At 41.8% G+C, this 12,500-nt stretch overlaps 1 protein-coding gene across 1 annotated transcript in view; it reads left to right on the top strand.

Moving 5' to 3' along the window:
* bcl11ba (BCL11 transcription factor B a) overlaps window positions 1-12,500 on the top strand; it is a 48,957-nt gene that overhangs the window by 6,204 nt on the left and 30,253 nt on the right. The window contains exon 2 of the mRNA XM_030045033.1: window positions 6,443-6,958. Within this exon, the coding sequence (XP_029900893.1) occupies window positions 6,443-6,958 (516 nt within the window). The remainder of the gene's footprint in view (window positions 1-6,442; window positions 6,959-12,500) is intronic.

Here is a 12,500-nt window from a genome sequence, read left to right as displayed (position 1 = left end):
TCAAACTGACAAGGAGGCAGTCAGCTCACATTAGAATTTGTGGAATGCTCAAAGGAACTCGGGCAGTGACAACACGTGCCTGTAGGAGTGCTTCATTGCTATCACAGTGGCTCCCAGGCCACACATTCTCTACGGGGAGCAGATTCCTCTCTCACAGAGTTTTCCTCCTGCCTCTCTGCTTGCACATGGTCACATTCGGCGAGAAGCAAGAAACACTAAAGATGATTTGCAAATGTGCTTTGATCCAGGTCTGATGGCCTCAACGCCCTCAAGCCTGCAAAGGAAGCACGCTGACCTAAGCCCAAAAATGGAAGATGTAGTTCAATCTGAACTGACACTGAGATAAACTCACGAAAATCCAAACAGAGGCTGCAGACCATAACAATGACAATATTTATTTTCAGTGTTTTCCTCTGTATTTTTATTTATTTATTTATTTATTTGGAGGTGCAACTCCTGCGAGGGGCTCCGAGGTCAATACAGTAGTAGTGGCTAATTGAAAGCGTACTCTTATTTATTTTTTTTTTTTTAGAAAGAAAAACATTGCTATAGAAGATACTATCTATGCAATGCAAATAAGAAATTTAACAGAGATAACAGAGAACTAAGGATTCATTTAATTGAAATATATTTACAGAGCAAGGGAATAGATGAATTTATGTGTTCACCGCTTGTTGTTCCACAGCTACTTGATGTAGGCAAATTCTATTCTATTCTATTCTATTCTATTCTATTCTATTCTATGTTCCTGTTCCTGAGTATTCGCAGTGTGTTACTGTCACCCTTGAGGTTTTCATTATTTAAACGCAGAAGAGGATCCACTTCCTGTTTGGACTGAATTCAGTGTGTGGATTTGATCTCCACTGTGGCACCTCTTATCAGATCAATTAATTCAATATGATCAATATTCAATCAATATTTTTTCTGTTTCTTTTTCTTCAAATGTATTCAGCTGCTTTAAATGCACTTTAAATATTACTCTCATCTGGGATGAGCATGTGGATGCAGGTGTGTGTGTGTGTGTGTGTGTGTGTGAATATTTCTTTTGCACTTACATGTACTGATATGTGCAGTATTATTGTTGCTGCTCCAGTAGTAATGAGAGATCAAATTGTTGTAATCAGTGTGTGTGTGTGTGTGTGTGTGTGTGTATTACTGGAGTAGCTTCCATCTCTGTGCATCCAGACTGTGTGTGTGTTGGCCAAAGGGTGGTGAGAGAGAACGCAGGAAGGGTGTAATGACCCTCCCTGTGCATATACATGTGTGTGTGTGTGAAGGAACTGTCACTGTTCTGTGTTTGTGCTCAGTTTGAGGTGTGTCTCGCTTAGTGGTCAACAAATTCGTTTTCTGTTCAGTTTTCTGTGATGCTTTGCAGGTGTGTGTGTGTGTGTGTGTGTGTGTGTGTGTGTAGGGAAACAGTTATAACCCAACAGTAAACTCTAGATTTTACAGTTTTACAGTCAGCCTTTCATTCTCATCCAGACTTCCTTTACATCAACACACACACACACACACACACACACACACACCATCATCATCATCATCATCAATGGCTTTAATTCACAGAAGACTCTCTGGACAGGATTAGTGGAGCTTCCATCATTCATCATGGACAAATTTATGCTTCCAGAAAATAGGCAACAATATGAAATCTGTCAAAAAAAAAAAAGAAGAAAAAAAAAAAAAAAGAAAGTGTCTGACTTGTAATTGTACCCCAAACTGTTGAGGAGAGAGCAAATATTTGAGAAGCAGTTTGGCACTAATGCTGTGTCCCGTTTGTGTCTTGTTGTGTGTGTGCTGTGTGGAGAGCGTGAGGGGCCCACATGGATTAACAGCACATTTCCACTGATAGGCGGTAGACAGACAAACCCAAAACCAGAGACGGTTGCCTCGCGCCCACAAAAACAGGGCTCCCAGTTTCCCCGCGTGTTCTGCTTCCTCATGGCAGGCGGGACGGACCCCTCCTGGCCTCGGCACACCCTACATCTGTAATATTCCAAAACACCTGTTGCTTTCTCCAGTTTGTCAAGCAGCGCGGTGTATTTTTGAACCATGAGGCCGTTCATTTTTAGACGTTTGCTTTGATTCTTTGTGTGTGTGTGTGTGTGTGTGTGTGTGTTCCTTGTCACCCCCGTTAACACAAATCCTATTAGCTCTCTTGCCTGATTCACCCAAGCCTTATTAGATAAATGAGGCCAAAGTAACGTTCTTCCTTCGCGTCTGTCATTTTGCACAGCAGACTCGCACAGCCATCGAGGCTCAGTGATTATGGGCGAGGGAAACCACAAGAGTTCCGACCAAAGGCACATTTTGTTTTCTGCCAGTATGAAACTCTGTGAGTGCGGCTCCTTAAAGTGGCTCTGGCCAACGCTAACGTGCCGTTATTTAGCCTGAACATGAATAATCCAGTGTTCATGCTCCTCTGCGCTCTGTGCTGGGTGTAAATGAACACCGTGACATTTCTGTGGCTTTGATAGAATTAGGTCTTGTGTTAGCTGATCAGGGGGAGGATGAGGAGCCACTGTCCTACGTGCTGGAGTGTGTGTGTGTGTGTGTAGTCTGCTTAGCACCAGGTTGAGACAAAACAGCGATAAAGAGGCAGTGTCGCCAGCCAAGTTGTCAGCTTTTTGTCTCTGGCGTATTGATGTGTGCAGGAAGCTAGCCATGCATTTGAATTTTTTTCTGTATTATTTTAATTATTCCATGATGATGTAAAGCAGCAGGAGGCGGCAGGCTGCACTGTGCTCCTTCCAGGTCAGCACACTGGCTTTATTCTCACTATTGTTTATTACTGAGGTATATACTTTACTGTATATAGCTGTTCATTTCCATAGTGGAGCAGCAGCACAGATGGCTGCAGCCTGCAGGCCACACACACACACACACACACACACACACACACACACACACCCCAGGTCCAACTGGATGATGCATGTGGGCTGGCAGAGCAGAGATAATGTACAACTGATGTTAGCAATGAAATTGTTATTATGAATATTATGATATTTTGACATTAACAACAACAACAATAATAATCACACTAATAATAATAATAATAATAACAATAACAATAACAACAACAATAATAATAATAACAATAATAATAATAATACTAACAACAACAACATTAATAATAATAACAGTAATAATAATAACAATAATAATAATTATTATTATTAGGCTATGAAGTTATTATTAAAATAAAAATAGCTGTAACAACTATTTTATCTATAGACCCATTCTTCATTTTCATGACTTATTATTATTGTTGCTATTACTATAATTATTGCTGCTGTTGTTGTTATTATTATTAGCAGTGGTGGTAGTACAAGTAGTAGTAGTTAGTAGTGGTAGTATTAGTAGTAGTAGTAGTATCAGTTGTATTGAATGAATACAATGCAATACACACGTCCAAATAACAGACCAATTTACCATATACATAATTTAGAGTAGCCTATATTATTATTCATACAAAATCTTACAAGATCATACAAAATATTAATTGGTAGTTAGTTTATTATTATTGTTATTATTTTTAGTTGTATCAGTGGTAATCTTACTTCTACATTCACTCATGCCACAACTTGTAATAATAATAATGGACCCTACCTGTATTTATTTTCTAACAATAGGCAACATATGGTACATACAGCACTGTGTGTTAAATGTATTCGGCTGAACTCAGACATGCGTTTGCAGTGGGAAAAGCAGAAGGTCTATCAGTCGTGTATTTAAAAACAGACCTAAAGCAGGTAGATGGAGAGGTGGGCTGCTCCATCTGGAGCCTTCATCTGCATTTGACATCCCAAATCTGTTTGCATTTCTAATGCGGACGCTGAGACAAATGGCCAACCTGCTGCTAATCCATCACCGAGTATTAAGAGAGAGAGAGAGGGAGGGAGAGAGAGAGAGAGAGAGAGAGAGAGAGAGAGAGAGAGAGAGAGAGAGAGAGAGAGAGAGAGAGAGGGAGAGAGAGAGAGAGAGAGAGAGAGAGAGAGAGAGAGAGAGATCAGAGCAGCCTGATGATTTCTGTCTCCTCATATACCAGCTTTGTTCACTTCTTTAAATCAGCCTCTTGCAGACCTCCTCACTTGTCATTCACATTTCTTCCCTAAAGTAATAATGTGCTGCATTTTTACATTACTAAATGATTTTTTTGCTTTTCTCCCTCTCTGACTGATTGTGATTCATTTCATCAAAGTGTTTGGATTTCTCTCTCTTGAAAACTATCATCCAAAACTGATGCAGTGTATGTTTCTAGCAGTCCAAACAAGAATAACAGGAAGAAGAAGAACCAAATAGCAAAAGGAAGACTGACTTTTCAATATTACAAAAAAAAGTTGTTAGTGGTTTATTACATGGCCTGTTGATCCAAGAATTAAAAAAATAAAACAACTCAATATACCTGATGTAGCTGTGGCTAATGTTTGGAACAATTTCCATGTCCTTAATTCTCATGCGTAATGATTTTCCACCCACCACCATTTCTTTCTACAGACACATGGATAGTAGTCCCTGGTAATTCAAAATACCATGTTTATGTTTTCCTGTAAATTTTAATTTCTTGCATAAAGCTGACACAGCTGCATATCATTTTAAATTACCGAGCATTTAGAATGCTAAAACAGTGGTCTTCAAAGTGGGGAGCTGGGGCCCCTGTCCGGGGTCCTTCTTGTAGGAGGGCCTCAGCAAAATGAGGAATAGTTAAATTTCCACTGTAGTTTAATTCACTATAAATGTATGCATGATTATTTTACCACTATGTTTTAATGTCATCTCTGTGACTGTATTTGTTGGTGTGCAAATATGACATGTCAGCAATTTAATCCTCAACACAAAACAAAATATTTTTTTTCATATCAGAGCCTATAGGGATCTGCAGTTTAATGAAAGTCATCCTGGGGGTCCAGAATATAAAAAAGTCTGATGACTCCTGCACTAAAAGCTCACATGTTCCACTCAGAAAATAATGGTAACGCACTATGAGACAGTTGTTTAAGCGATTAGCTCTTACTATCACTCAACATAATGTATGCTAAATGTTTAGCATGAAAAGTCCAACTACTCAAAATGTGTATGCCAAACTGTTAGCATTCACAATCTACTGAAAAATGAAATCTTGTAAATGCTTTTTGTTCTTCCTGCTCTAGTTTTTTTCTTCCCTCTCAAACAAGCGCATGGCACTATGTTAGCAGCTCTCTCATCTGTATCTCAGTGGATGTACATTTATCAAAATGCTGGCTGTCTGTGTGTGTCACAATGCTGTGGACCGACAGCGGTCTCTAACTGAGATAGGAGCTGCTGGTGTTTACAGGTTCCAGACCCTCCCAACTGATTCCACTGGTGTCGCATGCTGGAACTGTAGCTCTGTAAACAGCTTGCTGACATCCAGGTGAAAAGAAACAGACTGAACCTGAGCTTGGTGGCTGCTTCAGCTCCAGTGGAACAGCTGAGGGGGGGCGGGGGGCGTTCAGTGGGTTCTTCAAGAGCACCTTGACAGCAGTTGGGACAGTCATGCTCATTCACTTTCCCCCACAGGAGTTTGATCCTGTGACATTTTGGTTACAATCCTCCCTCTCTAACCTGTAGAGTGGTAGCATACTTAGACGTAAGATGAAACAATGAATATGCCAGGAAACACTGCAGCTAGTACCTGGTCAAAAAACAACAAAAGACATAAGTTGGGCCATGGGGCTCGGACAGCGAATACTGGAAGAACTCAAATGAACAGCTCTGATGATGTCACCGTGTCTTACCAGGCACCCCCAAAGATCTACTTCTTACCAAAAATCCGTGGTAGGACCATACCAGTGACTTTAATGCTTGGCCCATTTACTACATTTTTGCCACATTTTACATTGCAACAAACCATTTTGCAAATCATGCAGGGATACTAAAGATATCACAACGTATTATCACGATCCTTCAGTTTTTTACTCAGTTGTTTGTTCAGTTGTTCTGCTTCTTATCATTTTTGGCTGACTAAGTCTTCAAAATTCATAAACCACTGAACTGATAATTGGCTGTGTAAAGCAAACATTTCTCTGTGGACTATTTTCTCTTGCGGAGGGACAGTTTCACTCCACCCAATTTCAAGTCATCTAAACACTACAGTGCTGCTGCTTTTAGGAAAACTAAAATGGAAGACTTTATTATGGTGATGGACTACTGGTGTGAAGAGAGTTTGCAGTCTGTTAAAGTTCATTTTCATACATTAGTGGAATGAATGGAAATCAGCGTTCTAAAATAGGACTGCTTGCTATGGAAAAAAAATAACAGAAAAGTGAATTTTGTCGACATTGAACATACAGAATCACTAGTATGGTCCTTTAAAGATCCAGATAGATAACTGAGAAGAAGAAGCATCAGTCCAGTTTCTGGTTGAACATCCCACTATTTAGTATTCTGACATCACCTCTCTCCTCTCTCTCTCATTGGCCAGCGGAGGCTGAGCATTCAGATGGCAGCCTGCTCTCCGACTCCCTCCCCCCCCAGCCGCTCGGCCTGCCCCCTCATCCTCTCGGCCTGCCCTCCCACCCTTTGGACCCTGGCTTGGCCCACGCCTTGCCGCCCGGCCTTCACGCCGACCACGACCTGCTGACCTGCGGCCAGTGCCAAATGACCTTCCCCCTGGGCGACATCCTGGTCTTCATTGAGCACAAGAGGAAGCAGTGCCAGACCCCGCTGCTAGCCAACGGCTGCTACGACAAGATGGCCGACCGGGGAGGAGGGGGAGGGGGTGGAGGAGGAGGCGGGAGCCCCCTTCTGCAGAGCCTTCATCACCACCCCGGCCACGTTGCCCGGGGCGAGCTGAGGAAGGTGGTGGAACCGGTGGAGATTGGCATCCAGGTGACACCCGAGGAGGAGGAGGAGGCCGGTGGAGGAAGAGGAAGAGGGGAGAGGGGAGAGAGGACGCCCACCAAAGGAATTTGCCCCAAGCAGGAGAACACACCAGCAGGTAGGGATGAACACACACTCTGTAAGTAGATGAGACAGAGGGAGGGGGGAACGGATAGATGGATGGGCGGTGAGATGTTTAGGACGGCGCCCTTTTCACCGCTGAACACACGTACATGTGCACATATACAAACACACACACACTCTCACACATGCATACAATTTACCTTTTCAGACGATGGCTTCTGTGGAGGCATCCTGTTGAGATTAAGCATTCAGCTTAGCCCTTCCTCTCCAGAAAGAAAAAGAAAGAGAGAGAGAGAACGAAGGAGAGAGATGCTCATTTCATTAGAAGGAGAGGAGAGAGAGAGTTAGAGAGAGAGAGAGAGAGGCACATTACCCACTCAAAGCCCTAAACCCCCTCAAGGACTCGGCTAGTTGAAACAAATTGTGCAAAACGTGACAGAGAGACTCACCCCGACTTTCATGGAGAAATCCAGCCTAAGCCATCTGCTTAAAAAGGTGAAAAGCTCATTAAAATTCAAATAAGCGAAGAAAAAAAAACATGATGAGAGGAGAGGGGAAAAAAACAGAGAAAGAGGGATTAAAAAGAGGCTAGTTTCTCCCCCATTCAGCGGGGTAAAGAGGCAGTTTAGCAGGAGACCAGCTGCAGGGGGAAGAGTGCGAGCAGTTATCTCTCAAACCAGTCAAGACGCTCAGAAAGAAGCCAGAGGGGAAGAACAGAGTATTCCAGTTTGCAGCGACTCCTCTCAGTGCTGTCCTGCCTTCACTGAGGTCACTGTTTGTAAAACTCCAAGTCCGTGTCATGGAATGTAACTCATTCCTTGATGTTTGGGACTTCCCAGCAACCTTGTGCCCTTGTGGAGAATGTTCTTCTTGTCTTTGGGTAGAACAAACTCCCCAAGAAAACACTGAGAACATCTTTCCAATTTGTGACTGACGGTGTGCTCGATGTTGTCCAGTAAAGTCAGAGCTGTTTGTTTTCTGCTCGCTCTTTGGGCATAATGAGTCTTCCTCGCAATGAATCTTGGGGCTTCCCAAGATTCTTCGATTGGGTTCCAATGCATCCTTAGGTGGCAAGTAAACGTCTCGGTTCTTTATCCATCCTTCGTCGTTGGGTTCTTTTGTTCTGGAAAAGCTGGTGCCATTAGATATGTAAAACATGTCACAGAGGATGCAAGACACACAAGAATGCATGTTATGAAAGAGCCAATATTCTGCTTGATGCTTCGGTTGGGACAAGTTGGGGAAAGCATGAACATATTAACACCAGCAAGTATCTCTGGTCACTTCAGATGTGTCCAATGAGTTTTATGTTCATCTGCAGTAGAAAATCTGCCTGTTGCTTAAGAAATTATGTGATGAAAGCTCCAAGAAATAGTTCATTTTCACTGTGAAAAAAGTCAAGAAGTGGCCTTGGACATTTGGAATCTGTAAACTACCCGTTTTCATCTCAGCAATAAACTGTCTCCAACATTAGCTGACACTGATTAGATGTCCAGTCAACAGTTAATAACCAGCCAGTTTATTAAAGATTCAATCAAGAATTTCACCATTTCAAAAAAAAAAAATTATTAAACTTGCTTTATATTAGGGTGGAGGCATTGTAATCATGAACCTGATCCTGGATGAACCTGGATCTGTGTGAAATAATGATTTTGTAGGTGATTCCCAGGTGGTGGAAGTAACTAATTACATTAACTCATGTAACTGTGACTGAGTAGCATTTTTGTGTGCACATTTTTTTTTTTTTTTACACGCATCAGTTTTACCTTCACTTAAATACATTTTTGCTCAAGTGTTGTATAGCTACGTTTTAAGTCAAATTCATTAGAGTGCAAATTCACCATATCTAGCAGACACTGGAATATCACAAATTAACAAACTGTAGAACCTTTAACAAAGAACGGTCAGAGATGAGTAATCTGCGTAAGTTTTGTTACTGCACTTTTTTTTATGTAATTTCAAATCTAGTCTGAAATGTTCTACTCTTGTCCTTTAAGAACTGCACTGGAAAGATCATCAAGTAGGGTACTTTTTTCTTTTAAATAAGTTGATTTTCACAGTTGTACTCCCACTTAGGTACAATTTCAGCAACCCAACCATACCTCTATTAGAGAGGCAATTTCTAGGACTCCTTTCGCCAACATATTTAGTTTTATTATTTGCCGTTAATATCCTCCAGTGGATCCACACGCTCCTGACTCTGTTCCTGCATTTAGTGCACTTCAGCAAGACAGTACTCGTGCAAATGTGTGTCAGTCTGCGGTTTGGCCTGCGCTGTAAAACACTTGTGTTTAGTCCTGAGCTTCATCAATATTTTACCAGGCTGTTACAACTCAGTGCCTCAGCAACTGCCAGCCAGCCAGCGCTACTCTGGAGAGTACAGCCACCTCGACCTGTGATAGCACAGCAGTTTGGCCTTTAACTACACAGTTTGCAAAGGGCTTTCCATTTTAAACACAACAATCAGAGAACGTGATCGTCTTCTTAGCAGCAAGAGGGCGTAAATAGGCCGTAACACAATCACAGAGCAGTTGTGGGGCGGAGGAGTGCACTCAGCTGTGTGCACTAATTGATTGGTCACGTTATTAGGTCGGCATTATTCATATTTATGTGCATAAGTATTTTATTCTCTTTTGCCTGTGTTTAAGTGCATGTAATATATCTCACTGTAATTCTCTTGTGAAATCAACTCCACATGTGCAGCGTTGGAAGGCTTGAAATTGTAATTGCACAATATTTCTTCATAACAGAATGTGCAATAATTCTCACATTAAAAGCAAAAACATATTAGCGGCTCAATTGGACGTGCACTGCGGCAACTGTAAACTATATTGCCGCAATAACATTTTATGTTTCAAAATTACCCTCAGTATATCACAATTTCCACGTGAAATATGCCCAAGTAGCACCTTATTAACAGTAAGAAAGGACGGAGGGTTTTATTAATTCGAGCCGGGATTTCATTTGGAGAGAACATGCTCAACCCTGCTCATAATCACCAGGGGATTGAAATATGGCAGGTGGAATTTTCCCTTTGTAACTCAGACTATGCTTTTCCTCCAGCAGATTTTACACCTCTCATTACCTTGTGAGAGGGAAAGAGAGAGAGACATAGGCGAGCGAGGGAGAGAGGGGGGAGAGAAAAGTGATCAGGCCGTTTGAATGTCAGCTCAGAACATGACTGACGACGATGCTTCGTATTTGGCTCCCAGCAGGTCAAACTATTCCTTTATTCTCAAGCCTTTTCCCTTCCATTTGTTCTCCACGTGAAATGGAACAAGCACACACACACACACACACACACACACACACAGTTACATGTGCATCAAGCAGCTGTTTTTTCTTTTTCTTTCTTTTTTTTCCAAAATTAGAAGTGGTGTTCTTGCTCTGCGAGTGCTGGCGTTTTTTCTCTCCTCCGTATCCGTCTGCCAGGTACCAATGCAGAGAAAACGGGCTGTGCGATGGAAATAAAGGAGCAGAGAGGGCTCTTCACCTTTTGGAAGTCAGACTGGATTCAGCACTGAAGGACAGTTAGAGCTGTTCTGCTCCAGGGACCTGCAGGAATCGACGCTTTAGTCTTTTCCTTCTTGCGTCCGCGCACTAGCTTGAGCTTGTGTGTGTGGAGTGTGCTGTTTTGACAGCTCCTCGTCACCACCAATTACATGAGACACAAACTGACTGACACATCACAGACAGGAAGGTGTGTGTGTGTTGGTCATCACAAATGTGTTTCCATCAATAGCTGACTGTGTGAGAGAGAGGACCTTTTTGATTTAGAGTCCAGGGGAAACAGCTAAGTCCTTGAAATTGGGGCAAAAGCACCCAAACTGTAGAGTAAACAAAGAAAAAAATAACATTGCATTGTTAAAGGAACCAAGAACAATGCCATTTTCCCCATATGGCTGAATATCATAAGCAGGGGCACCGCCAGGAATTTTGGGCCCCATGAAAAAAATATTTATATTTATTTACTCAATGATGGTTTAATAATTTTGTATTAGTTTTTACCTATTTTTGGGGCCCCTGTCAGGCAAGGGCCCTTGGAATTGTTCTAACTTTTCCCCCATATACGGCGCCCCTGATCATAAGTGCTAAAGGACTTGATTTCTTAAATTGCAATTGAATCAGATTTCTTGGAACTTGTCTCTATGACTGTTTTTGCAGGAGATCCCAGGTCCAAACAGCAGTCACTCTCCTCCGCTCTCCTCTGCCTCCTCCTCTCAGCGCAACTTCCACCTCTAATCCTGTCTCCTGGACATGAATGATAACCATCAGTGTAGTCAGTAGGCCACTGTGTGTGTGTGTGTGTGTGTGTGTGTTTGTGTGTGTGTTGTGTGTGTATTGAAATCACCAGGGGACGAAACATAACATGGAGGATATCTGAGAGCACCATCTTACCTCTTACACATGCGTGTGTGCAAAAAAAGAAAAGAAAAAAAAAGAAAAAGAAAAGAAAAGCTTTGATGTCATAAATCTATATCTGGAGAAAAAAAAAGAAAAGTTAGAAAACAGCCCCCGCTCCTCTACCTGGTTGTTCATTCACTTCACATCAGCCGTGGTCAACGCTACAGAAGCATTCAGCAAGGGAAGAAATTACAGTAAGACATCTTATTAGTGAATTTGTCTTTGAATTGGAACACAGTCTTTTCTTCTCAGTCTTCACCCCAAAACACACTCAGCCTCAGTTAACCTGAACTAACCATTTAGCTAGCTAATCAGCCAGCAGGCCAATTTAGCAAAGCAATGTATAGATAGATAGATAGATACTTTATTCATCCCGAAGGAAATTCACAGTTTTGAGCAGTATCTACAGAGTACAAGATTAAGTAAATAAAAAATAAAGAATAATAAAAAATAATAAAAAATAAGAATAATAAAAAATAAAGAATAAAAGATGACACTCGAGATCTAAAGATCTAAGTACCCAATGTGCAAAAACCCAAAAAACCAGTGTGCATCCATGTATACAATGTGCATAGATGTATGTTGATGTCAATAGGAGACTACAAACCATAACATTAGCTTCTGAATGAAGCTAACGCACCGACCCTTGTTCACAGCAGCCATTTTGACAGGAAATAGCAGGGTAAAGACAGGTGTCACTGAGGACATCAGTGACATGTCTGTCTCACAGACTCTTTCCAGTGACTCAGCAGGAACAATAGGAGGCTGAAATAATATCATGCCCTTCATTCATGTCATTAGCAACACCTGTGTTTATCCTGCTGCTCATGCCAACATGGCCGCTGTGACAAAGCTCCAGTGAGGGTTACCTGACCGGACAGATATGGGTAACTAGTTCAGAAGGTGACACAGGCCTCAGAGTCAGGTGTCATGTTATCTACAAACTCCTTCTCTCTCTGGGGAAAAGAATAGCTCGTGTTGCAGTTTGGGGTTTAAGCCGCCGTTTAAACTGTAGACATTTTCTTCTGCACGTTTCTCTCTTAAATGAAACAGGATCCACCGAATTCTGCTGCCTCCTTCTAACTGAAATAATTATTTTACATTGCCACACACAGTAAAAACAAAGCTGTTCTGTGGACGGCTTTTCATAGTTAATTCCCAACTACACTAAA

Source organism: Myripristis murdjan, chromosome 22, assembly GCF_902150065.1.
Source record: "Myripristis murdjan chromosome 22, fMyrMur1.1, whole genome shotgun sequence".
NCBI lineage: Eukaryota > Metazoa > Chordata > Actinopteri > Holocentriformes > Holocentridae > Myripristis > Myripristis murdjan.
The sequence above is the reverse complement of the archived record's forward strand: the minus strand, read 5'-3'. Positions and strand labels throughout refer to the sequence as shown.